Here is a 27,049-nt window from a genome sequence, read left to right on the forward strand (position 1 = left end):
CCGATAGCGGTCCTTACAGAACAGCAGACTGTACCGCACTCAAGCCTATGTACCGTAGCACCCTATACCAAGTTACCAGTCCTTATAAGAACTTTTGTGGACCAAGCAGGTTGTGTATTAGTGTTTAGCAGACTGTACGTCAGTCCCTATACCGCTGAAGGACTGCTGCAGTATAGGGCAGCGGTCAGCAGTGGTGCACGTCAACCCTATCTATTGTGGACCGATAGCGGTCCTTACAGAACAGCAGACTGTACCGCACTCAAGCCTATGTACCGTAGCACCCTATACCAAGTTACCAGTCCTTATAAGAACTTTTGTGGAACAAGCAGGTTGTGTGTTAGTGATTAGCAGACTGTACGTCAGTCCCTATACCAATGAAGGACTGCTGCAGTATAGGGCAGCGGTCAGCAGTAGTGCACGGCAACCCTATGTATTGTGGACCGATAGCGGTCCTTACAGAACAGCAGACTGTACCGCACTCAAGCCTATGTACCGTAGCACCCTATACCAAGTTACCAGTCCTTATAAGAACTTTTGTGGACCAAGCAGGTTGTGTGTTAGTGATTAGCAGACTGTACGTCAGTCCCTATACCAATGAAGGACTGCTGCAGTATAGGGCAGCGGTCAGCAGTAGTGCACGGCAACCCTATGTATTGTGGACCGATAGCGGTCCTTACAGAACAGCAGACTGTACCGCACCCAAGCCTATGTACCGTAGCACCCTAGACAGACCAAGTTACCAGTCCTGATAAAGAGCTTTGTGGAACAAGTGAGTTGTGAATGATTAGCAGACTGCAGCAGAAGGGCAGCAGTCAAGTATAATATTCTTTCTATATTTGGAAGAAAGAATATTATACGTGTACAAGCCTATTACCGTACCACTGATACCAGTCCTGAAAAGAACCTTTGTGGAACTAATAGTAACAGCAAGTCTTTAAAATTATCCTCACTGCCTGACACACTGCTTCCTGCCTGTCCCTATACAAATTGGCAAAAAAGAGTAGGCTGGAACGATTAGCTGGAACAGCTCTTTTGTGGACCTGATAGTAACAGCTAATGATGATGATGATGATGATGATGAAGAAAGACTAATCTGGCTGAGCTGTCCCTAAAATAGCAGCATACAGCGCTCTGTCCCTTTATCTAAACTGACAAAAGAAACTCAGGCTGCTGACCTAACACCTATACCAGTCCTGAAAAGAACTTTTGTGTACCAAATAGCTAGCGTTTTCTCTGTCCCTACTCCACACAGGATCCTTTCCCTACAGTGACAGAAGAAAGAATGTAAAATGGCCACCGGATCGGGTGTATTTATAGGTTAGGGGGAATGTCCAAGTGTCCATGAGCTGTCATGTCTCAATTGGTTGTCCTGTAACACATGATAAACGTGTCACGAAAGGTTAAAGTTCTTGTATACATTAAACACGTAAGTCCGCCGGGGCGAACGACGGAAAAAGGCGTTCGAACCCGCGGACGGCGAAAGTCGGAAATTCGCCGCGAAACGACCGCCGGGCGAACCGTTCGGCCATCACTAGTCATGAAGAGGTCAAGCACTGGACAGCCATGCCATGGAAAGGATTTAACAAAACACTTCAGTCTTAGTGCTTTTTTCCAGCCCCCCTTTTATTGCATGACATTTTATCCAGCCCACTTTTCCTTCCACGAGTGAAAGCATGTGTTGTTTTGTCCCATGTACATGCAGTGGGTGTGGACAAACAAATAAAAACCTAAACTCATGAATAGACTTCCACATGCTTCATTTCCTGTGACAATACTAGTATTTCCTCACAGAATCTAAATCTATTTCCTGACCTGTTTAAAATCAAGCAAAATAACGTAAAAATTATGAGTTTGTGTGTAGCAGAAATAATTTATATATAACTTCATTTGGATAACTGCATTTTATGACTGTAGGACATATAATAATAAATATTGTGCAAACTGTAATACAACAGGGAGTGCTAAACCAAACCAACAGTATGGTATACAATGTAAATAAGCATACAAATTAGTAAAAGTAAAATAACATACAGTGCTTTGAAAAAGTATTCATAACCCTTGATATTTTCCACATTTTGTCATGTTACAACCAGAAATGTGATAGACCAACACAAAGTGGCACATAATTGTGAAGTGGAAGGAAAATAATAAATGGCTTTCCAAATTTTTTACAAATAAATATCTTAAAAGTGTAGCGTGCATTTGTATTCAGCCCTCTTTACTCTGATACCCCTAGCTCTAATGGAACCAGTTGCCTTCAGAAGTCACCTAATTAGTAAATAGAGTCCACCTGTGTGTAATTTAATCTCAGTATAAATACAGCTGTTCTGTGAAGTCCTCAGAGGTTTGTTAGATAACCTTAGTGAACAAACAGCATCTTGAAGGCCAAAGAACACACCAGACAGGTCATGGATAAAGTTGTGGAGAAGTTTAAAGCAGGGTTATAATAAAAAAAAAAAAACATTCCAAGCTTTGAACATCTCAAAGAGCACTGTTCAATCCATCATCCAAAAATGGAAAGAGTATGGCACAACTGCTAACCTACCAAGACATGGCCGTCCACCTAGACTGACAGGCTGGGCAAGGAGAGCTTTAATCAGAGAAGCAGCCAACAGGCCCATGGTAACTCTGGAGGAGCTGCAGAGATCCACAGCTCAGGTGGGAGAATCTGCCCACAGGACAATTATTAGTTGTGCACTCCACAAATCTGGCCTTTATGGAAGAGTGTCAAGAAGAAAGCCATTGTTGACATAAAGCCATAAGAAGTCCCATTTGCAGTTTGCGAGAAGCCAAACATGTGGAAGAAGGTGCTCTGATCAGATTAGACCAAAATGGAACTTTTTGACCTAAAAGCAAAACACTATGTATGGCAGAAACTAACAGTGCATGTCACCGTGAACACACCATCCCCACCGTGAAACATTGTGGTGGCAGTACCATGTTGTGGCTTTTTCTTCAGCAGGGACAGGGAAGCTGGTCAGAATTGATGGGACGATGGATGGAGCCAAATGCAGGGCAATCTTAGAAGAAAACCTGTTAGAGCCTGCAAAAGACTTGAGACTGGCACAGAGGTTCACCTTCCAGCAGGACAACACCCCTAAACATACAGCAAGAGCTACAATGGAATGGTTGTAGATCAAAGCATATTCATGTTTTAGAATGGCCCAGTCAAAGTCCAAACTTAAATCCAATTGAGAATCTGTGGCAAGACTTGAAAAATGCTGTTCACCGACTCTCTCCATCCAATCTGACAGAGCTTGAGCTATTTTGCAAAGAAGAATGGGCAAAAATTTCACTCTCTAGATGTGCAAAGCTGGTAGAGACATCCCCAAATAGACGTAATTGCAGTGAAAAGGTGGTTCTACCAAGTATTGACTCAGGGGGGCTGAATACAAATGCATGCCACACTTTTTAGATATTTATTTGTAAAAAAAATTGAAAACCATTTATCATTTTCCTTATGTGTCACTTTGTGTTGGTCTATCACATAAAATCCCAATAAAATACATTTGTGTTTTTTTTTGTAACATGACAAAATGTGGAAAAAGTTTCAAGGCACTGTAAGTGCAATTTGTGAAAACACAATGCCTTTTATAACAGCAAACATCCACCGCCAGCTATGTGCACAAAAACACACCATAGAGTGCCATCATCTATGAAAATCAGCTCACCGTACACATTTGATATATATTGAGTAAAATAAGTATTGAACATATCACCATTTTTCTAGGTAAATATATTTCTAAAGGTTCTATTGACATGGAGGTTTCAACCCATGCAATCCATACAGTACAAAGAAACATAAACAAATAAGTTATGTGTAATAAAAAGGAATGACACAGGGAAAAACTATTGAAAACGGAAATTTGTACATACAAAATCCTTTGTTGGTAATGACAGGTTCAAGATGCCTCCTGTATGGAGAAACTAATCGCATGTATTGCTCAGATGTGGTTTTGGCCCATTTGCCCACACAGTCTTCAAATCTTGAAGGTTCCGTGGGCCTCTTCTATGAACTCTGATCTTTAGGTCTTCAAGTCAGGTGATTAGCTTGGCCATTCTAGCAGCTTTATTTTCTTTCTTTGAAACCAATTGAGAGTTTCCTTGGCTTTGTGTTTGGGATCATTGTCTTGCTGAAATGTCCATCCTGGTTTTATTATCCTGGTAGATGGCAGCAGATTTTTATCAAGAATGTCTTTTCCATTCATCCTGTACATTTTTACATTCATCCTTCCTTAAAATAAATGAAGTTTGCCAGTACCGTATACTGAAAAACAGCCCCACACCATGATGTTTCCATCTTCAAACTTCACTGTTGGTATGGTGTTTTTTGGGGTGATGTGTAGTGCCATTTGGCCTCCAAACATGGTGTGTATTATGACATCCAAAAAGTTACATTTTGGTCTCATCTGACCAGACTATATTCTCCCAGTATTTCACAGGCTTGTCTAAATGTTGTGCAGCAAACTTTAAATGAGATTCAACATGCTTTTTCTTCAGCAATGGAGTCTTACATGGTGAGCGTGCGTACAGGCCATGGCGGTTGAGTGCATTATTTGTTTTCTTTGAAAAAATTGTACCTGCTAATTCCAGGTCTTTCTAAAGCTCTCCACAAGTGGTCTTTGGCTCTTAGACAATTCTTCTGATAATTCTTTTCACTGCTCTGTCAGAAATCTTGTGAGGAGCACTTGGTCGTGGCCAGTTTATGGTGAAATTATGTTCTTTCCACTTCAGGATTATGACCCCAACAATGCTCACTGGAACATTCAAACGTTTATGAATCCTTCTGTAACCAATGCCATCAGTAAGTTTTGCAAAAATAAGGTTGTGAAGGACTTGAGAGAGCTCTTTGCTTTTACCCATCATGAGATGCTTCCTGTGTAACACCTTGGTAATGAGACACCTATTTATAGGTCATTAGTTGAGACTGAGCCAGCGGATATTTATTTTCAAGGACAAGGGTCAGGATTGCTTTCTAATTACTGATAGATTTCAGCTGCTGTCTTGTCTTTCCATGGCTTTTTTCACTTTCCTTTTGTCATGTGTTCAATACTTTTTCCCTGTGTCATTCCATTTTTTTTTTTTTTTTTACAACTTAATTTATAACTTAATTTTGTTTTTTTGGATGTATGGATTGCGTCGGTCGTTACCGATATGTGATGAAAATTGAATGTCAATAGCACCTTTAGAAATATATTTACCTAGAAAAATGGTGACATGTTCAATACTTATTTTATCTGCTGTATATACAATATTTACTGTATGTATATGTGCATATATATATATATATATATATATATATATATATATATATATATATATAGTGCCTTGCGAAAGTATTCGGCCCCCTTGAACTTTTCAACCTTTTACCACATTTCAGGCTTCAAACATAAAGATATAACATTTTTATTTTTTGTGAAGAATCACCAACAAGTGGGACACAATTGTGAAGTGGAACGAAATCTATTGGATATTTTAAACTTTTTTAGCAAATAAAAAACGGAAAAGTGGGGCGTGCAAAATTATTCGGCCCCTTTACTTTCAGTGCAGCAAACTCACTCCAGAAGTTCAGCGAGGATTTCTGAATGATCCAATGTTGTCCTAAATGACTGATTGTGATAAATAGAATCCACCTGTGTGTAATCAAGTCTCTGTATAAATGCACCTGCTCTGTGATAGTCTCAGGGTTCTGTTGAAAGCGCAGAGAGCATCATGAAGACCAAGGAACACACCAGGCAGGTCCGTAATACTGTTGTGGAGAAGTTTAAAGCCGGATTTGGATACAAAAAGATTTCCCAAGCTTTAAACATCCCAAGGAGCACTGTGCAAGCGATCATTTTGAAATGGAAGGAGTATCAGACCACCGCAAATCTACCAAGACCTGGCCGTGCCTCTAAACTTTCAGTTCAGGCAAGGAGAAGACTGATCAGAGATGCAGCCAAGAGGCCCATGATCACTCTGGATGAACTGCAGAGAACTACAGCTGAGGTGGGAGAGTCTGTCCATAGGACAACAATCAGTCGTACACTGCACAAATCTGGCCTTTATGGAAGAGTGGCAAGAAGAAAGCCATTTCTCAAAGATATCCATAAAAATTCTCGTCTAAAGTTTGCCACAAGCCACCTGGGAGACACACCAAACATGTGGAAGAAGGTGCTCTGGTCAGATGAAACCAAAATCGAACTTTTTGCCCACAATGCAAAACGATATGTTTGGCGTAAAAGCAACACAGCTCATCACCCTCAACACACCATCCCCACTGTCAAACATGGTGGTGGCAGCATCATGGTTTGGGCCTGCTTTTCTTCAGCAAGGACAGGGAAGATGGTTAAAATTGAGGGGAAGATGGATGCAGCCAAATACAGGACCATTCTGGATGAAAACCTGTTGGAGTCTGCAAAAGACCTGAAACTGGGACGGAGATTTATCTTCCAACAAGACAATGATCCCAAACATACAGCAAAATCTACAAAGGAATGGTTCACAAATAAACGTATCCAGGTGTTAGAATGGCCAAGTCAAAGTCCAGACCTGAATCCAATCGAGAATCTGTGGAAAGAGCTGAAAACTGCTGTTCACAAACGCTCTCCATCCAACCTCACTGAGCTCGAGCTGTTTTGCAAGAAAGAATGGGCGAGAATTTCAGTCTCTCGATGTGCAAAACTGATAGATACATACCCCAAGCGACTTGCAGCTGTAATCGCAGCAAAAGGTGGCTCTACAAAGTATTAACACAAGGGGGCCGAATAATTTTGCACGCCCCACTTTTCATTTTTTTATTAGTTAAAAAAGTTTCAAAAATCCAATAGATTTTGTTCCACTTCACAATTGTGTCCCACTTGTTGGTGATTCTTCACAAAAAATAAAAATTTTATATCTTTATGTTTGAAGCCTGAAATGTGGCAAAAGGTTGAAAAGTTCAAGGGGGCCGAATACTTTCGCAATGCACTGTAAATAATCTATCAACTTCTGCCTATACCTCTCCTTCAGTAAGTTAGCACTGGAAAATGTGCTCAAAAAGGCAAACGACTTCTAGTAGTAAAATACTATTTTAAAATAAGTATTAAGACATATAATGCTATAAAGATTCATGTTTTTGTAGTGCAACATGCAGTATCTCACAAAAGTGAGTACACCCCTCACATTTTTGTAAATATTTTACTATATCTTTTCATGTGACACCACTGAAGAAATTGCACTTTGATACAATGTAAAGTAGTGAATGTACAGCTTGTATAACAGTGTAAATTTGCTGTCCCCTCAAAATAACTCAACACACAGCCATTAATGTCTAAACCGCTGGCAACAAAAGTGAGTATACCCCTAGTGAAACTGTCCAAATTGGGCCAAAAGTGTCAATATTTTGTGTGGCCACCATTATTTTCCAGTACCGTCTTAACCCCCTTGGGCATGGAGTTCACCAGAGCTTTAGAGGCTGCCGCTGGAATCCTCTTCACTTCCATGACGACATCATAGAACTGGTGGATGTTAGAGACCTTTTGCTCCTCTACCTTCCATTTGAGGATGCCCCACAAATGCTCAATAGGGTTTCGGTCTGGAGACATGCTTGGCCAGTCCATCACCTTTAACCTTAGCTTCTTTAGCAAGGCAGTGGTCATCTTGGAGGTGTGTTTGGGGGTCGTTATCATGTTGGAATACTGCCCTGCGGCCCAGTCTCCGAAGGGAGGGGATTATGCTCTTCTTCAGTATGTCACAGTACATGTTGGCATTCATGGTTCTCTCAATGAAATATAGCTCCCCAGTGCTGGCAGCACTCATGCAGCCCCAGACCATGACACTCCCACCTCCATGCTTGACTGTAGGCAAGACACACTTGTCTTTGTACTCCTCACCTGGTTACCACCACACACGCTTGACACAATTTGAACCAAATAAGTTTATCTTGGTCTCATCATGGTTCCTGTAATCCATGTCCTTAGTAGGGATGAGCCGAACACCCCCCGGTTCGGTTCGCACCAGAACTTGCGAACGACCCCCGCGTTCGGTACAAACGTTAGAACCCCATTGAAGTCTATGGGACTCGAACGTTCAAATTGGAAAGTGCTCATTTTAACGGCTAATATGCAAGATAGTGTCCTAAAAAGGGTTTGGCGACCTGCCTCCTGCCTCAGGGGACATGGGTCACTGCAAAAAAAAGTTTTAAAAACTACCGTTTTGGCGGGAGCACTGATTTTAATGACGATTAAAGTGAAAAAAAAAAAGTGAAATATTCCTTTAAATATGGTGCCTGCGGGGTGTCTGTAGTATGCCTGTGAAGTGCCACGTGTTTCCCGTGTTTAGAACAGTCCCTGCACAAAATGACATTAAACGGAAATAACACCATTTAAAACTGCTTGCGGTTTTAATGTTATATCTGGTTCCTGCAATATGGTTGAAAATCATTGAGAAACATGGCATGGGTAGCCCTCCCTGCCCATTACCAGCCTATTTGGGTCTTGTACGCATATTAAGGGGAACCCCGTACCCATATTAAAAAAAGGAAATGCGTGTGGCCCCCAGGCCCTATATACTCAGAACAGCAGTATACAGGCGGTGCAAACAAGACAGGGACTGTGTAGGTTTGTTGTGTTAAGTTGAATCTGTTTGTCATTTTCAACCGGTACATTTTTAAAGTGTAGCTCCAGTCAAAAAAACTATCTTTAAGCTTTTTGGAAAACATAGGGAAGGGTTATCACCCCTGTATAATTTGTTTTGTCGTCCATCTTTTTTCATCTCACTTGCTGCTGTCTCCTTGCGTTTGCAAGTAGGAGATGTTTGTAAGTTGGATGTTTGAAAGTAGGGGCCTGCCCTATATTATAGCGGTATGTACTGGGTACAGAGCACGCAGACAGCACGCACTCCTAACACTACTGACTGCAAGCTCTATTATTAACCACTTGTTAGCCCAATGTTTGCATAAAGTGAAAGATGAAGTTATGCTGAGTAAATAGATATCAAACATGTCACTCTTCAAAATTGCACATGCCCGTGGAATGGCGCCAAACGTCGCTACTTAAAAAATCCCCATAGGCGACGCTTTAAATATTTTTTTACTGGTTACAAGTTTTGAGTTGCAGAGGAGGTCTAGGACTAGAATTATTGCTCTCGCTCTAACATTCTCGGCGATACCTCACATGTGTGGCACATGCGAGCACATGGGGACATGGGCGCTTTAATTTTTATTTTATTTTTTTATTGTTCATTTTACTTTATTTATTTTAGTTTGACATTTTTTTTCCCAAAAATATATTTTTGATCACTTTTATTCCTATTACAAGAAATGTAAACATCCCTTGTAATAGGAATATGGGGTGACAGGTCCTCTTTACAGTGAAATCTGGGGGGTCAATATGACCCCACATCTCACCTCTAGGCTGGGAAGCCTGAAATAAAAAATAAAAAAAAGATTCTGGCTTTGATCGTACTGGCGAGTTGGTAGAAGCACCGGAGGGCGGTGAGGGGTGGGGGGCGTCTATGGCTGGGTATTTCAGGGTATCACCGAGTATGGCTGGGTATCTCTGAGTATGGCTGGGTATGGCAATTTATGGCAGGGTATTACAGAGTATTGGCGGGGTATTGGCGGGGTACTACAGAGTAATAGCAGGGTACTGCACTGCAGAGTAATGGCAGGGTACTGCACTGCAGAGTAATGGCGGGGTACTGCACTGCAGAGTAATGGCGGGGTACTGCAGAGTAATGGCGGGGTACTGCAGAGTAATGGCAGGGTACTGCAGAGTATGCACTGGTATTGCAGAGTATTGGCAGGGAATTGAGGGGTTAAATTCGGTGAGCAGCGATGTGGGCACTGCAGATGCAGCCCACATCGCTGCTGACACCGATCTCTTTCCCCTCCGCTGTACCGATCGGTACAGAAAGGGGAGGTAGGAACAGGCGTCATAACATGACGCCGGTTTGTTTCCAAGTGATCACTCCGTCATTTGACGGAGCAATCACGTGGTAAACGGCCGCTATGAGCGGCCGTTTACCGTGATGCGCCGGGTCCTATGGACCCGGCGGTCACGGATGCTCTCGAGTGCGCACACCTCGGGGCACGCGAGAGCAGAATTCTGGGAGGCCGTTAATTAACGGCCTCTCTGAGTTAAACAACCGCCCTGAAGCCGTTAATCGGCAATGGGCAGTTGTTAAGTGGTTAAAGCTAGATCACTAGCTATATAGGTGAGGTGAATATAGTGGTGTATACTGCAGTCAGGGCACAGACAACAACCACTACACAGCAGCAAGATAGGAAATCAGCCAAAAACGATTGGTGTGTACTGTGTTGAAGGTACACAGAACACCCACTGCTTCAGATGCAAAGTAACACACTACAGGAGGCCGCCTTAAAGGCGGCCTTATATAGTGTGGGGCGTGCACTACACAGCCTGAGCTATGATTGGCCACAGGCAGGATGCCTGTGGCCAATCATGGCTCTCCTCGCTGCCGGCGCTGCGATTGGCCAAGCATGCGGGGTCACAGTGCATGCTTGGCCAATCATCGGGCAGCAATGCACTGCGCCAACGCAGTGCATTGTGGTCCGCGCGCGCGTCACTCGAATTTTGACGCGAACGGCCAAAACGTTCGGAATTCGCCGAACGGCCGAACGGCCAATGTTCGAGTCGAACGTACGTTCGACTCGAACACGAAGCTCATCCCTAGTCCTTAGTCTGCTTGTTTTCAGCAAACGGTTTGCGGGCTTTTTTGTGCATCATCTTTAGAAGAGTCTTCCTTCTGGGATGACAGCCATGCAGACCAATTTGATGCAGTCTGCAGCATATGGTCTGAGCACCAACAGGCTGACCCCCCACTCCTTCAACCCCTGCAGCAATGCTGGCAGCACTTATATGTCTATTTCCCAAAGACAACCTCTGGATATGAGGCTGAGCACGTGCACTCAACTTCTTCGGTTGACCATGTCGAGGCCTGTTCTAAGTGGAACCTGTCCTGTTAAACTGCTGTATGGTCTTGGCCACCATGCTGCAGCTCAGTTTCAGGATCTTGGAAATCTTCTTATAGCCTAGGGCATCTTTATGTAGAGCAACAATTATTTTTTTTCAGATCCTCAGAGAGTTCTTTGCCATGAGGTGCATGTTGAATTTCTGGTGACCAGTACAAGAGAGTGAGAGCGATAACACCAAATTTAACACACCTGAGACCTTGTAACACTAATGAATCATGTGACATCCGGGAGGGAAAATGGCTTATGGGCCAAATTTGGACATTTTCACTTAGGGGTGTACTCACTTTTGTTGCCAGCAGTTTAGACATTAATGGCTGTGTGTTGAGTTATTTTGAGGGGGCAGCAAATTTACACTTTTATACAAGCTTTCATTTCTTCAGCGCTGTCACATGAAAAGATATAATACTTTTTTGCAAAAAATGTGAGTGGTGTACTCACTTTTGTGAGATAATGTAGCACTATCAAGATTGCATTACAAGGTTTCTCGCAGAATGCAGTGTGGTGTGAAAACGATCCATTAGGCAGAACAAACATTGGAAACATGGGAAAATGTGATGACATCACTAAGAACCTGCCTTATGCGTTTCATCAATGAATTTCATCAGGGGCTTATAAGTAACTAGTGTCATCATGTTTTTGACCAGTCTTTTGCATAAACAATTCTCAGGTCTTTGTTACATCAACTTTTAACGAGCATATACAGTACTTATATGTTAACAAAAAAAAACTGAAATCAGTGTGACATAAAAAATGTATATAAAAAAAATATATAGTAATAAAAGTAACAAAGTAATAAAACCAGCAACCTCAACTGAATCTCCAAACAAGCAAAATTCCGTCTGAACCTAAGTTTGGACAGAAGTGGCAGCTCATTCTTACTAATTATAAGAACATCATATTAAAATCATAATATCACAATAAATGGAATCATTTTACAATCAATAGCCATGCTTTATTGGTTGCTCATAATACAATTGACATCCAGGTCCATATATAGACAATTTGGAACAAGAATGTATGGCAAAAAAAATTATTTATTTTCAAGCTGAGAGACAGATTAAATATTATTGAAAGATGATCATACAACCAGCATATTTAAATATCTAAACTAGCACCGCATCTACTAAATAAAACATTGTTCATATATAAGAAAGTTCCATCTTGAAGAAATACATTAGTTCTCAATAATGTGACTCCCACCATTCATTCAGGCTTTTTTCTGTCTAAAGTGGTTGTAAAGGCTGTTTAACAATTTTTTTTTATATAAAAAAAATAAATAAATAAAAAGAAAATAATACTTACCTGCTCTGTGCTTTGGTCCTTCATAGAGTGGCCCTGAACCTCCTCTTCTGCGGTCCCCCGTCAGCGCTTTTGGCACCTCCTTTTCCCTGTGTGCCCCCAAAGCAAGCTTGTTATGGGGCAACACATGCAGGTGCGCTCCTGAACCAGGCTGTGTGCATCCATAGACACACACAGTGCGATTCAGTCCCGCCCCTTCTCACATTATTATTATTATACAGGTTTTAAAGAAGCTGCTGGTAGGACTTTTTTTGACGCCCTGCCAGCGCACCGCTCTGTGAAAGCCCTCAGTAGGGATGAGCCGAACACCCCCCTGTTCGGTTCGCACCAGAACCTGCGAACAGACCTAAACTTCGTGTGAACTTTAGAACCCTATTAAAGTCTATGGGACTCGAACGTTCACAATCTAAAGTGCTCATTTTAAAGGGTAATATGCAGGTTACTGTCCTAAAAAGTGTTTGGGGATCTGGGTCCTTCCCCAGGTGACATGGATCAATGCAAAAAAAAGTTTTAAAAACGGCCGTTTTTTCAGGAGCAGTGATTTTAATAATGATTAAAGTGAAACAATAAAAGTGTAATATTCCTTAAAATTTCGTAGCTGGGGGGTATCTATAGTATGCCTGTGAAGGGGCGCATGTTTCTGGTGCTTAGAACTGTCCCTGCACAAAGTGTCATTTGTGCAGGAAAAAAAGTCTTTTAAAATCACTTGCGGCTAAATTGTCGGGTCTCCGTAATACAGAGAACATTCAATGAGTGTTCTCTGTATTAGCCAACAATTCATTCATTCATTGATTAAAAAAAAAAAAAAAAAAAAAAAAAGCGTGGGGGTTCCCCTAAATTCAATTACCAGGCCCTTCAGGTCTGGCATGGATATTAAGGGGAACCCCGTGTCAAATTTAAAAAAAAAATTGACGTGGGGGTCCCCCCAAATATCCATACCAGACCCTTCAGGTCTGATATGGATATTAAGGGGAACCCCGCATCAAATTTAAAAAAAAATTGACGTGGGGGTCCCCCTAAAAATCCATATCAGACCCTTTATCCGAGCACGCAACCTGGCAGGCCGCAGGAAAAGAGGGGGGGACGAAAGAGCGGCCCCCCTCCCTCCTGAACCGTACCAGGCCACATACCCTCAACATTGGGAGGATGCTTTGGGGGTCTGTGACCCCTCAAAGCACCTTGTCCCCATGTTGATAAGGATAAGGTCCTCATCCTCACAACCCTGGCCGTTGGTTGTGAGGCTCTGCGGGCGGGGGGCTTATCAGAATCTGGAAGCCCCCTTTAACAAGGGGACCCCCAGATTCCGCCCCCCCCCCCTGTTTGAAATGGTAAGGGGGTACAAAAGTACCCCTACCATTTCACAAAGAAAGTGTCAAAATGGTTAAATAAGACAAACACACTTTTGAAAAATTCCTTTATTAAAAATGAAAAAAATAAAAAAAAGATTCCAGCGGTGCTAATCCACTCTTGCTATCCAGCGACGGATCTCCGGGGTCCAGCGATGGATGATCATATCCAGCGACGGGGGATCTCTCAGTCCAGCGCTGTCCATACATCCTTCTTCTGTCTCCACTCCGGAGACACTGCAGAGAGCCCAGCGCTGACGTTTCTTATATTAGGAGGGCGGGGCCACCTGTGGCCTGGTACGGTTCAGGAGGGAGGGGGGCCGCTCTCTCGTCCCCCCCTCTTTTCCTGCGGCCTGCCAGGTTGCGTGCTCGGATAAAGGGTCTGATATGGATTTTTAGGGGGACCCCACGTCAATTTTTTAAAAAAATTTGATGCGGGGTTCCCCTTAATATCCATATCAGACCTGAAGGGCCTGGTAATTGAATTTAGGGGAACCCCCACGCTTTTTTTTTTTTTTTAATCAATGAATGAATGAATTGTCGGCTAATACAGAGAACACTCATTGAGTGTTCTCTGTATTACGGAGACCCGACAATTTAGCCGCAAGTGATTTTAAAAGACTTTTTTTCCTGCACAAATGACACTTTTCTGCAGGGACAGTTCTAAGCACCAGAAACATGCGCCCCTTCACAGGCATACTATAGATACCCCCCAGCTACGAAATTTAAAGGAATATTACACTTTTATTGTTTCACTTTAATCATTATTAAAATCACTGCTCCTGAAAAAACGGCCGTTTTGAAAACTTTTTTTTGCATTGATCCATGTCCCCTGGGGCAGGACCCAGGTCCCCAAACACTCCTCTTGATTCAGGACAGTAACTTGCATATTACCCTTTAAAATGAGCACTTTAGATTTCTCCCATAGACTTGTATAGGGTGTTCCGGCTTTTCGAATTTGCTGCGAACAGCCCAAATTGTTCACTGTTCGCTGAACAGGCGAACAGGCAATGTTCGAGTAGAACATGAGTTCGACTCGAACTCGAAGCTCATCCCTAGCCCTCAGGTACTGGAGTGAATGGATCCGCTTTTTTCAGACGATATGCAGACGCTATTTTTAGCACAGTAGCGCCTAAAAAATGCCGGCAGTGTGAAAGGGGTCTTAATGTAAATTGTAAATCTCTGTAGTGAATATTTTCCTTGGCCTATTTCACAGCAGTTCTCTTACTTCCTATAGAGTACAAGTAATGAAGAAAACCAACAAAAAATCAGAGAATATCTGCAGCATCCATCGAAAGCACATACAAATCCTAGCCATACAATGGATACTTCCGTTTGCTCCGAAACTTGCTCGTCAAATATTATAAAAGGTACCTTTCATGAAACTGGTATATTAAAGAATACATATTTTTTTTTTATATTAGCTGTATTTGCATCTTGATTCATATGTCACACACATATATATATATATATATATTTAACAAGAGGCAAAGAAATGCTGCAGCTATCTCTGAATATTAGCACATTATTTACAGTTGTGCTCATAAGTTTACATACCCTGGCAGAATTTATGATTTCTTGGCCATTTTTCAGAGAATATGAAGGATAACACAAAAACTTTTCTTTCACTCATGGTTAGTGTATATATATATCTATATATATAGATATATATAGATAGATATAGATATAGATATCTATATATATAGATATCTATATTTATATATAGATATTCAAAAGTATTGGGACGCCTGCCTTTACACGCACATGAACATTAATGCCATCTCAGTCTTAGTCCATAGGGTTCAATATTGAGTTGGCCCACGCTTTGCAGCTATAAAAGCTTCAACTCTTCTGGGAAGGCCATCTACAAGGTTTAGGAGTGTATCTATGGGAATGTTTGACCATTTTTCCAGAAGGGCATTTGTGAGATACTTTGTGGCATTTGCATAGTAATGGCTTTCTTCTGGCAACTCGACCATGCAGCCCATCTTTCTTTCTGAGTTGTGATGACTTACAACTCAGCCACGATGTCGGGGGTGGGCGGGACCAAGCGCTATAAACACCAGCCAATGTTTGAGCTGCTTCAGAGAGGGGGTGGGGCCACATAAATGTAGAAGCCCGCCCAGACCCCATCACATTGGCTGGTGTTTGAAGGCCGTTTGGTCCCGCCCACCCCCGATATCACCACTGACTTTTGACAGCTGGTGTCTCTCCCTGTATGCAGTGTCATTATCTGACAGTTTCATACACTGAACAGCTCTGGCAATTCTCATGATCTGCTGCCTGTGAAACTGTTCGCCATACATACTCTTGGATGCAGCATTTTGGGGCAAATCTCTGGAGACAGCACAGGGTGATTAGGGTGTGCCCAGGCACACCCAGCACACCCGTGCGCATGCCTATGATTGCCCTCTTTAACATCAATGACAGCTTGAAGTCTTTTGTGGTATTTGTGGATGAGGCTCTTTATCTTCCCAGATGGTAAAGCTGTCCATTCGTCTTGGCAAAAGCCAGTTTCTGTAAATTCTTGGGCTTGAATAAACTGCACATTTGAGATCTCCCCAGAGTGGCTCAATGATATTGAGGTCAGATGACTGAGATGGCCACTCCAGGACCTTCACTGTTCTTCTGCTGTAGCCAATGACAGGCCAACTTGCCCTTGTGTTTTGGATCATTGTCATGTTGGAATGTCCAAGTACGCTCCATGTGCAGCTTCCTGGCTGATGAATGCAAATGTTCCTCCAGTTTTTTTTTTATAGCATACTGCATTCATCTTGCCACACATCCCCAAAACATCAGTGATCCTCCTCCATACCTTTCATCATAGGCCTTATTGACTCCTCTCCATATGTAGCGTTTATGGTTGTGGGCAAAACGCTAAATTTCGGTCTCATCACTCCAAATGACTTTGTGCCAGAAGCTTTGAGGCTTGTCTCTGTGCTGTTTGGCATATTGTAAGCAGAATACTTTGTGGCATTTGCGTAGTAATGGCTTTCTTTTGGTGAGACGACCATGCAGCCCAGCTTTCTTCAAGTGCCACCTTATTGTGCATCTTGAAACAGCCACACCACATGTTTTCAGAGAGTCCTGTATTTCACCTGAAGTTATTTGTGGGTTTTTCTTTGCATCCTGAACAATTTTCCTGGCAGTTGTGGCTGCATTTTTTGTCAGGTAGTTGGTCTACCTGACCGTGGTTTGGTTTCAACAGAACCCCTCATTTCCACTTCTTGAGTTTGAACACTGCTGATTGGCATTCTCAATTCCTTGGATATCTTTTTATATCCCTTTAACGACCTTTTTCCACAGATCCTTTGACAATTCCTTTGCTTTCCCCATGACTCTGAATCCAGAAACATCAGTGCAGCACTGGATGAAAGATGCAAGGGTCTGTCAGGAGTCCAGAAATGCATTGACCTTTTATACACGCACACTAATTACAAGCAAACAGATAACAGGTGACCCCTTTATGGCAATTTGTGTGCATGTTATCAAGGCAAAATCACCAGGGTATATAAACTTTTGATCAGGGTAATTTGGGTAGTTTCTGTTGCCATTATGATTTAAAAAGAGTAAACACAGTTGATTGATAATAAATGGCTTCAGCCAAACACTAACCATGAGTGAAAGAAAAGTTTTTGTGTTATCATTCACATTCTCTGAAAAATGGCCAAGAAATCATAAATTCTGCCAGGGTATGTAAACTTATGAGCACAACTGTATCTACTACTTTGAATAGGTGCAGTGGCTATACTGTTATCATGTTTACTCATCATTCAGTGGCCATTTTTTTTAAATCATATTCTTTGCACACAATTTTACATAAAGTCTACATAATGTTTTTTTTTTTTTCCATTACTTTACCAAATCTGAATGAAGACATCTTGGGTACCCAGGAAAAACTATTATCAGCTAGCTTTAATTTTTGATAGAAGTGTTTCTAAATGCAAGTGCTGTATTTGCTTTACTAAATATACTGTATAGGGTTGGGATCTTGTGTTTACAAAAGTTCCATGATGGCTGCATTCATGTTCATATGTATTCATATTTAAACTGGATCATCCCTCAAAAACAATACCCATGCAGGAAAGCTTTTGTCACAGAAAGTTATCGATGGGCTAAAGAATTCTGTTCTTGGTGTGTAATTTTCATGTATGTGATACATTTTATCAGGAGTCTATTGGCGTGCTAGAAAAGTAAAGCAAAGACTGTAAAAGGACTGCATTATATATATATATATATATATATATATATATATATATATATATATATATATATATATATATATAGTATCACACAAAAGTGAGTACACCCCTCACTTTTTTGTAAATATTTTTTTTTTATTATTATTATTATTATATCTATATCTATTCATGTGACAACACTGAAGAACAGAAATTACACTTTTCTACAATGTAAAGTAGTGAGTGTACAGCTTGTATAACAGTGTAAATTTGCTGTCCCTTCAAAATAACTCAACACACAGCCATTCATATCTAAACCACTGTCAACAAATGTGAGTACACCCCTAAGTGAAAATGTCCAAATTGGGCCCAAAGTGTCAATATTTTGTATGGCCATCATTATTTTTCAGCACTGCCTTAACCCTCTTGCGCATGGAGCTCACCAGAGCTTCACAGGTTGCGACTGGAGTTCTCTTCCACTCCTCCATGATGACATCACAGAGCTGGTGGATGTTAGAGACCTTGCGCTCCTCCACCATATGTTTGAGGATGCCCCACAGATGCTCAATAGGGTCTAGGCCTGGAGACATGCTTGGCCAGTCCACCACCTTTACCCTCAGATTCTTTAGCAAGGCAGTGGTTGTTTTGGAGGTGTGTTTGGGGTCGTTATCATGTTGGAATACTGCCCTGCGGCCCATACTCTGAAAGGAGGGGACCATGCTCCTCTTCAGTATGTCATAGTACATGTTGGCATTCATGTTTCCCTCAATGAACTGTAGCTCCCCAGACCATGACACTCCCACCTCCATGCTTGACTGTAGGCAAGACACACTTGTCTTTGGACTCATCACCTGGTTGCTGCCACACACACTTCATACCATTTGAACCAAATACGTTTATCTTGGTCTCATCAGACCACAGAACATGGTTCCATTAATCCATGTCCTTAGTCTGCTTGTCTTCAGCAAACGGTTTGCAGGCTTTCTTGAACATCATCTTTAGAAGAGGCTTCCTTCTGGGACGACAGCCATATAGACCAATTTGATGCAGTGGGAGGTGTATGGTCTGAGCACTGACAGGCTGACCCCCCACCCCTTCAACCTCTGCAGCAATGCTGGCAGCACTCATACGTCTATTTCCCAAAGATAACCTCTAGATATGACACTTAGCACATGCACTCAACTTCTTTGGTCGACAGTGGCAAGGCCTGTTCTAAGTGGAACCTGTCCCGTTAAACTGCTGTATGGTCTTGGCCACCGTGCCGTAGATCAGTTTCAAGGTTTTGGCAATCTTCTTATAGCCTAGGCCATCTTTATGTAGAGCAACAATTATTTTTTTAGATTCTCACGGAATTCTTTGCCATGAGGTGCCATGTTGAACTTCCAGTGACCAGTATGAGAGAGTGAGAGCATTAACATCAAATGTAACACACCTGCTCTCCATTCACACCTGAGACCTTATAACACTAATGAGTCACATGACACCGGGGAGGGAAAATGGCTAATTGGGCCCAATTTGGACATTTTCACTTAGGGGGTGTACTCACTTTTGTTGCCAGCGGTTTAAACATTAATAGCTGTATTTTGTGATAATTTGCGAGGGCAGCAAATTTACATTCTTATGCCCCGTACACACAATTGGACATTTATCGGACATTCCGACAACAAAATCCATGGATTTTTTCTGACGGATGTTGGCTCAAACTTGTCTTGCATACACACGGTCACACAAAGTTGGCCGGAAATTGCGAAAGTCAAGAACGCGGTGACGTACAACACGTACCACAAGCCGAGAAAAATTAAGTTCAATAGCCAATGCGGCTTTTCTGCTTGATTCCAAGCATGCGTGGCACTTTGTGCGTCGGAATTGTGTACACGCGATCTGAATTTCCGGCAACGGATTTTGTTGTCTGAAAATTTGGGATCCAGATCTCAAATTTTGTGTGACGGAAATTCTGATGAAAAATGTCTGATGGAGCCTACACGCGGTCGGAATTTCTGACAAAAAGCTCCCATGGAACATTTTCCGTCGGAAAATCCGACCATGTGTACTTCTGAGTGCCCCCCAAAAAAAGCTTTGGCCATACTTAACGTTTAATACATGTATTTGTAGGTAACACAACCTGCCTGCACAGGACAGCTCTCCCCATAGACATGTATTTGGCCAGGTCCAGTTTATTTTAAACTAGCCCTACACCAAAATCAGTGTTGGACAGTCTAGACTTTTATCAAATTTAACTGTATGCACTTGTGACTAAATTCAGACATTTAGTGTGCAAATGCATTTTTGTTTTACATTTTTATGAGTTATTTTTAAATTCTAAATTACTTTATGACATTGGATAAGAGAAAGACATAATTAAACTTGAGGCTTGGTTATTATATGGTACTTAGTTACCTATTGATAAGATTAAATGCACCAACATTTTAGAAAAGATGAAAGGCATACCTCTGTTTATATGACTCTGGAGTTCCTTTTTAAAGTTTTATGGTTTATGTCACTCATAGATAAGAGCAGTGCCATCATAATTAAGCATTCCATGTCATTCAATCTCTTTATAGTTTACCTGGACTTCTGTCTCTTCAGTTAAATTGTGTTTGTGTGTGACTGTTGAAAGGTACATATTATTTTCTTAAAAACTGTTGCTTGATCAAATGTGGCATACATTTGCTATTCCAGTCTGGGATTCAAGGCCCTTTTTTAAACTTAACATGTAGTAGCAATTACGTTTGATATATTTAATCCTGATTTATATTAGTTTCTTAGTGAATTAGTGAATTTAATCAATCGGCATACTATATCCCACCCCTATAGGGATTAGCAATAAAAGTACATGGAGGAGGCGGGGGGAGGGGGAGTGTCATATACCACTTTATACACACCCACATGCTTGACTCTATAGTCATGTGGGCTGCACAAATAAGAAAATAAGAAAAAGGAGGAAATTAAAAGCTTAGAAGGGAACTGAAATTGAGCATACTCCTTAGAGGACGCCAACTAGTTTACACAATCTCAAGCTGCAAGGAAGACACAGAGAAAATGAGATGGGCATACAGGTATATTTCATTCTACACAAAACAAGTGCTTTAATGGCTTTGTGAGTATGAACACTCTGTTGTATAGCATGTAATGAGGGTTTTTCATGGGTTCTGGGTTTAATGATTCTTTAATGTCTTCTCTCCAAGCTTTCCATCAGCAAAATAAATTAATCTCATAGAGATTCATTGCAGTTCCTTAAAGCATGGATTTTTGGGGGAATGTTATGCTTCATATCGCTTACTCTCATTTCCTTAACTGGTAGGATGCATTGTAGCAGGTTTTATTAAATCACTAGCAAATATTTTTTGACTTTACATATTTATAGTTGTAGCAAGGTCTTTTATCTCTTTTGGTCTAATGAGAACCTCCAAGGCCAACAATAGCTGACCACCTTCATTATATAGTGGCTTGTGAGGCATAGTGGGTGCAAAGATGGAGAAAGTCATTGGGCGCCAGACACTTCTTGGATGTAAAAGAGGGTTTATTTCTATTAGCAGTCCTATTGATATATTTTGGGGGAAAGAAGGTTAGGGCCAGGACACCCTTAGATAGTGGCAAACTCAATTGGCGGACTCAGAGACTTCACTAGGAGAACAGCCTTACAGGGAAAGGCCCCAGCAATGCGCCACTTTTGCACGCACTGGATTGCTGTCTCCTATGATAACAGTCCTTTAACAGTTCCTAAATCAACGTACGAATCAGTTCTTTCAGCTCCACTACAACTGCTCCTTGTAGTTCTTCAATACTAAGCTCCTGGTCTCTCACTAGACCCACTGATTCACTGGCTATGAATCCCTTGAGCTTCTCCAAGGTTTGCGGTGGTATCCCTTCAAGCATCACCCCCTGCTTCTCTGCTGGGTCCCTAGCTTGGCACTCCCGATACTCCTCAAGCTTCACCCCAGCTAACCGACTGTCCCTGGCTTGACACACAAGGCTGCTCTGCAAGCTTCTCCTCCACAAATTGGGTCCCTGACTTGATCACCGCCTGAAGTTTCCCGATTCTCCACCATGCCCTTCGGTGAATCTATGATCACGGTACTTGCTTCAGTTACTCACTGTGGTCCCTGGCAAAGGAGATTGGTCCCTTTGTGGCAACAGCTTCCCTTCTACCTCTGTCCACTGACAGGTTCTCCTGCAAGCAGAACCATCACTTTTGGTTGGACTGCAAGCTGTAGTCCCAACCCTGTGCTGCCCTCTTACTTCTGGATAGGCCCTCACACAAACTGGCAGCCAGATGCCCCCTGGATAGGCCCAATCTCCAGCCTAGCAGCCCGGGGAAGACGGCACACATCCACCCAGATGGCATTCCGGGTGGCACAGAACCCAGATCACCTTACCTCACCTGAATATATAGGCTCTCCCAGCAGGCCAAGGGATTAAAAAAAAACCTGCCCATTGGCTGGGACACCCAGGTACCCATAACCTGTTTATAACGTTTACAGCAAAAAAAAAAAAACCTAACAGGGTTTCTAATACTTTCGCACTCTATCCAAAGTTAAAATAACATTTTGACTTTAGTTAGACTTTAAGTATATCTATAGCATTGCTTGTATTTCTTTATTTATTTTTTTGGAAGGCCATTGCAGTATGAATATGCAACAATATATATGCCTGTCTATGCTGGCCTTAGAGAGGTATATGTAAAATTGCCCTATTACAAAACTCTTTAAGTTGATAAACTGTTACTGTCCTATTTATCAATTCTGGAAATGAAAATGAAGTTGAATTATAAACAAAAAAAAAAAAAAAAAAAAGACATTTCATAGACAATCCAGTTATATTTTATTAAAGTGATACTAAAGTCTTGTTTTGTTTTTTTACTTCCTTCTCTGTGCAGTGGTTTTGCACAGAGCAGCCCATATCCTCCTCTTCTCAGGTACCTCTTCGGCGCTCCTGGCCACTGGCCCCTCCCCCTGTCGAGTTCCTCCACAGCAAGCAGCTGGGCCCTGCCTCCTCTCTCTCCCCACTCCTTTCTCTATTTGATTGACAGCTGTGCGGGAGTCAATGGCTTCCGCTGTGTGTCTCAGCAAATTGGGAGGGAGAGTCACGGACAGCCGAGTCTCTCGTGCAACATCGCTGGATCAAGGGAAGTATTAGAGGAGCTGAGGGGGGCTGCTGCACACAGAAGTTTTTTTTAATCTTAATGCATTGAATGCATTAAGATAAAAAAAAAAACTTCTGTCTTTAGAACCACTTTATATTCTAGGCCAGGGCATTTACCTTTTTAGGCTTCATGTAGACGAGACATTTTTACAACCTCTCCTGAACGATTTAACTTGACAGATAGTAACCCACCTTTACAACGTCCATTTGCCATGTTTACATGCCGCGTTTACACATCGCGTTTAGCGGCGTTTTGCTGCATTTGCGTTTAGAAGTGTTTAAAAATATAGCCAAAAATTAAAAATGCCTGTAAACGAAACGTGGCCAAACACGAGTTACTGCGTTTAGCTGCATTTATAAGCGTTTGGCACTTGAAATGCCTCTAAACTCAGGGTCTGAACCCATTTTTTTGCATTCCAAAAAAAACCTCTAAACTCAACTGCCTAGAAATGACTATAAACGACCCTGTGTACTATAACGAACCTATGTACTGATAACATAACATAGAGAAGAGTTCAGGAGCAGTTGAAATAAATGCCTAACTGCTCCTGAACGTCCATTTAGCAGAAGTATACATGAGGCCTTATGATTACAGACTCCAAATAGATCACCCCATGTGTCCCCATGCAACCTTCATCACATAGTTGAAATTATCATCATTACCAGTCATGTTAGGTAACAGTATGACTTCAAAATGTGTCAATAGTTTGGTTTTACTTATATTTACATATGGACAACTAGGAACAGAATAGCTCAAAATTGTAAGGATTTTATCATATTTATATAAAAACTGTAAAACCAAAAATACACAAGCTAGCTAAAACTAATTTAATTGTTGTCATCTCTGTGCAATCAATGACAATACTGGCAATGTGATTTGCATGTCATCCGACATCGAGTCGATTTCAGCTTCAATAAAGCAGATAATCCTATTTTATTTCTTTTTTCCCATTTTCAGAGATCCAGTCCCATCCCCCCCAACCTGGTTTCCATACCCCTGAAGGGATATGCATACCACCAGTCAAGAACCCCTCATCTAGATGTAATATGGACAGACTGTACTATAATCATTCAAATTGCCCAGTTTGCAGCAATTACAGAACACCATGCCTCTGGTATAGGAAAACACTAGGTGGGACAACACTAGATGGGACCAATTTTTTTTTTTTTAATTTTGGACAAATTCCACTTTCTAGAGAAAAGAAATGACTTGTTATACATATATATCTGTCCTTGTAGTCTCCCCATACATTTGACAGACTATACCAGTGATGGCAAACCTTGGAACCCCAGATGTTTTGGAACTACATTTCCCATGATGCTCAGCTACACTGCAGAGTGCATGAACATCATGGGAAATGTTGTTCCAAAACATCTGGGGAGCCGAGGTTCGCCATCACTGGACTATACTGTATAACAAGTTAATTTTGAGGTATCAACTTTTCACTTGTTCTGCAGAAGCTGACCCTGTTTCCTGTACTCCATAGCACCTAATCCATCTATTGCATGTTACTAGTTATTCATTTCCCTCAATGATTAAATATATCAGACAACATAATAAATAGTAATTGTCTTGATATATGTACTTCCTCTTGCATATTACTCAATGTCATTAACCGGTCACTTGCAGGCAATGCGTGCTGGGTGTTTTCCTTTGTAGCGATACACATACATATAGTTAATTGTCTCTACTGGGAAAAACACCAGAAACAAAAGATCATCTGTATAGTTGAGATCTGATATTTCCATTTATCTCATTGGGAGTCCATAGCTTGTGTGCCTTTTGTGTTGGACTTGTGCAGTCACTTTAATCCCCTGAGGTCTTGTTTGTTTACAATCATAAATCTGTGTAGAGAGAATCCTGCATCCAAGCTCTACTGCAATCCACAGAGAGAATACTGCAATCATGTATTTATTTCATGTAGTGGAAGAGATGGCTATGACTGGTGTCATAGAGACTGATGTCGTAGAGACTGATGTCATAGATCAGTGAATTTACAGCTAAAGAAAAAATATAATTTTGACATTGCAGTACTGTTTGCAAGTTCCAGTATGTATGAAATTAGACTTATCCAGCAGCGAACACACTGGGATATCCTACAATGCAATGTGAGCACCACATTGAATTAAAGAGAGGTGTCTGAATTTTGAATTGAGCTGTATGATTCACAGTTTGCTGAGAGTGTTTTAACTGGGGGCTCCCAAGGCACTCAGAAAATGTAGGACAGCAAGAAGTATAAAATTACCTCCAACAATCTGCACAAAAGCTGTCTTAATTACAATACTATTTTGGGAAAGGAGTGTTTGGGACAGGCTTGTCTATTTTTGCTGTGGCTGCTTTCCAAAGAAAAACTTTGTTTTATTGCACTATTGCCTAAAATGCATTTAACTGATTGACTCTTATACCAATTTGGTATGACAATGTCCACATTAGTACTTTGTATTATGAAAACACCAGCACTAAGATCCATCTGCAAGAAAACCCATAGTTCACTCTTGTCTCACTCTTGTCTCATGTATGCATTGCAACAAGCCCCTTCCTCTAGGAAAGAATATAAGCAACTCAGCAACTAACGCAAGGGTAATGGTCACAGCAAGAGGATCTTTTGTGGATTACTTGTAGTAGTGGATAGTGTTTATATCCAAAAGCCAAATTTTTCCAAAATTTTTATTTTAGATTGGACTTTTTAGTACTTTTCCCCTTATCCAGTCACTTTTAAATTCTAAAAATATGTCAGTAGCAAGAGCATCGAGCACAAAGAGTTGGACGGGCCACTGACTCTAGAGTGACTTTAATAAAGAAAAGAGTCTGACATTCAGCAAATATTCCCTGCAGGTTAATCTTCAAGGGCCATGCGTTTTAAAACACATCAATTGATTCTCCATCAGAGAATGTTTGGTAAAAGCCACATTCACTGCTTGTTAGTAGATTTTCTGTACACTTTTGGAGAAACTTCAGTCTAACATTTTGTTGCATTCTAAGAACTCAAAGTCACAAAACAACTAGAAATATCCTCTTTTACAGGAAAAAATATTTGCATATTATGGAACAGTTTTGGTTCTTTGGTGGGCCTTCATTATTTGCTTTGCTGGCAGGTCTTTCATATCCAGCAATGCAGTCAAATGCTGTGCCTACTTTCATCTTTCTCTATACAAGAAGAGATTTGATACACAAACTCATATAGAAATCCATGGTTCCAGGATGCTGGCGATTACCATGACTGTGGGGGTCCCAGGAGAGACCCCAACATATACACCATATTTGGCAAGGGCAAAAGAAGTTAAGAGTGAAAAAAAAAAGTTCTTTAAATCATTGTGAACAAACTGTTCTAATCCTGGCTGACCCACAATTTGTCTAAGATTTGTAGGATCTATAGAAGGCTTACATTTTATACAAAGATGTAAGCAGTGGGGTGGAGATTAGAAATGAAGAATGAATGGATACATTTTTCCCTAGACCACACACTGATAGCAGATCTTCCTTCTGTAATTGTTGCGCATTGTTTTTTTTTTGTTTCTTTTTTTTTTATGCCACCATAAAACCCTGGAAACAGAACATTTGATTGGCACTTGTCATGCTTGATAGAGACAAAGGTACTAGTAAGAAGACAGTGGCACTGGAGTCACAGAAGGAAAAGGAGGTTTCTGGTGCTTTGTGATTTCGCTAATCAGTTTACTTAAAAGGGGAAGTTGTCTGCTGGCAGTAAGCACTTGTCTATGGCTTAAAGGCTTGTTTAACTACTGAGCTGAGGTCTGCATTCACTGAATTCATTGTTCTATTTATAGTGTCAACAAATACACCAGAGATGGATTTATTAAATGCCCAGGCCATTATTCTGTTAAAATCACTATAAATATACTTTTTAATACCGTTTTAAGTGCAAGCTTGTTGTAGACTGTACCAACCAATTAGATATGTACTTATATTGTTTAGGTAGCGCTAGACTAGGCATATAATGTACAGACTTGATGGACCACTTGGTCTTTTTCTGCTTCGCTTTTCTGTAATTCTACATTTAAAAGGCAAGCACTGATTGCCTGATGTATATATTTCAGAAAGCATAATGTTGGGCAGTGAATCTGTCAGTCATTATTTTCCTGAACTAATTTATGCTTAAGGAACA

The 27,049-nt window shown here is 41.2% G+C and overlaps 1 protein-coding gene across 2 annotated transcripts in view; it reads left to right on the plus strand.

Moving 5' to 3' along the window:
- Window positions 1-27,049, plus strand: part of LOC143962744 (uncharacterized) — a 435,927-nt gene that overhangs the window by 265,375 nt on the left and 143,503 nt on the right. For both annotated transcript variants that reach the window (XM_077472147.1, XM_077472146.1), the window contains exon 9: window positions 14,840-14,972. In XM_077472147.1, coding sequence (XP_077328273.1) covers window positions 14,840-14,972 — 133 coding nt within the window. The remainder of the gene's footprint in view (window positions 1-14,839; window positions 14,973-27,049) is intronic.

Source organism: Lithobates pipiens, unplaced genomic scaffold (assembly GCF_037356315.1).
Source record: "Lithobates pipiens isolate NorthernLeopardFrog02 unplaced genomic scaffold, aLitPip1_a1.2 Scaffold_8, whole genome shotgun sequence".
Taxonomy (NCBI): Eukaryota; Metazoa; Chordata; class Amphibia; order Anura; family Ranidae; genus Lithobates; species Lithobates pipiens.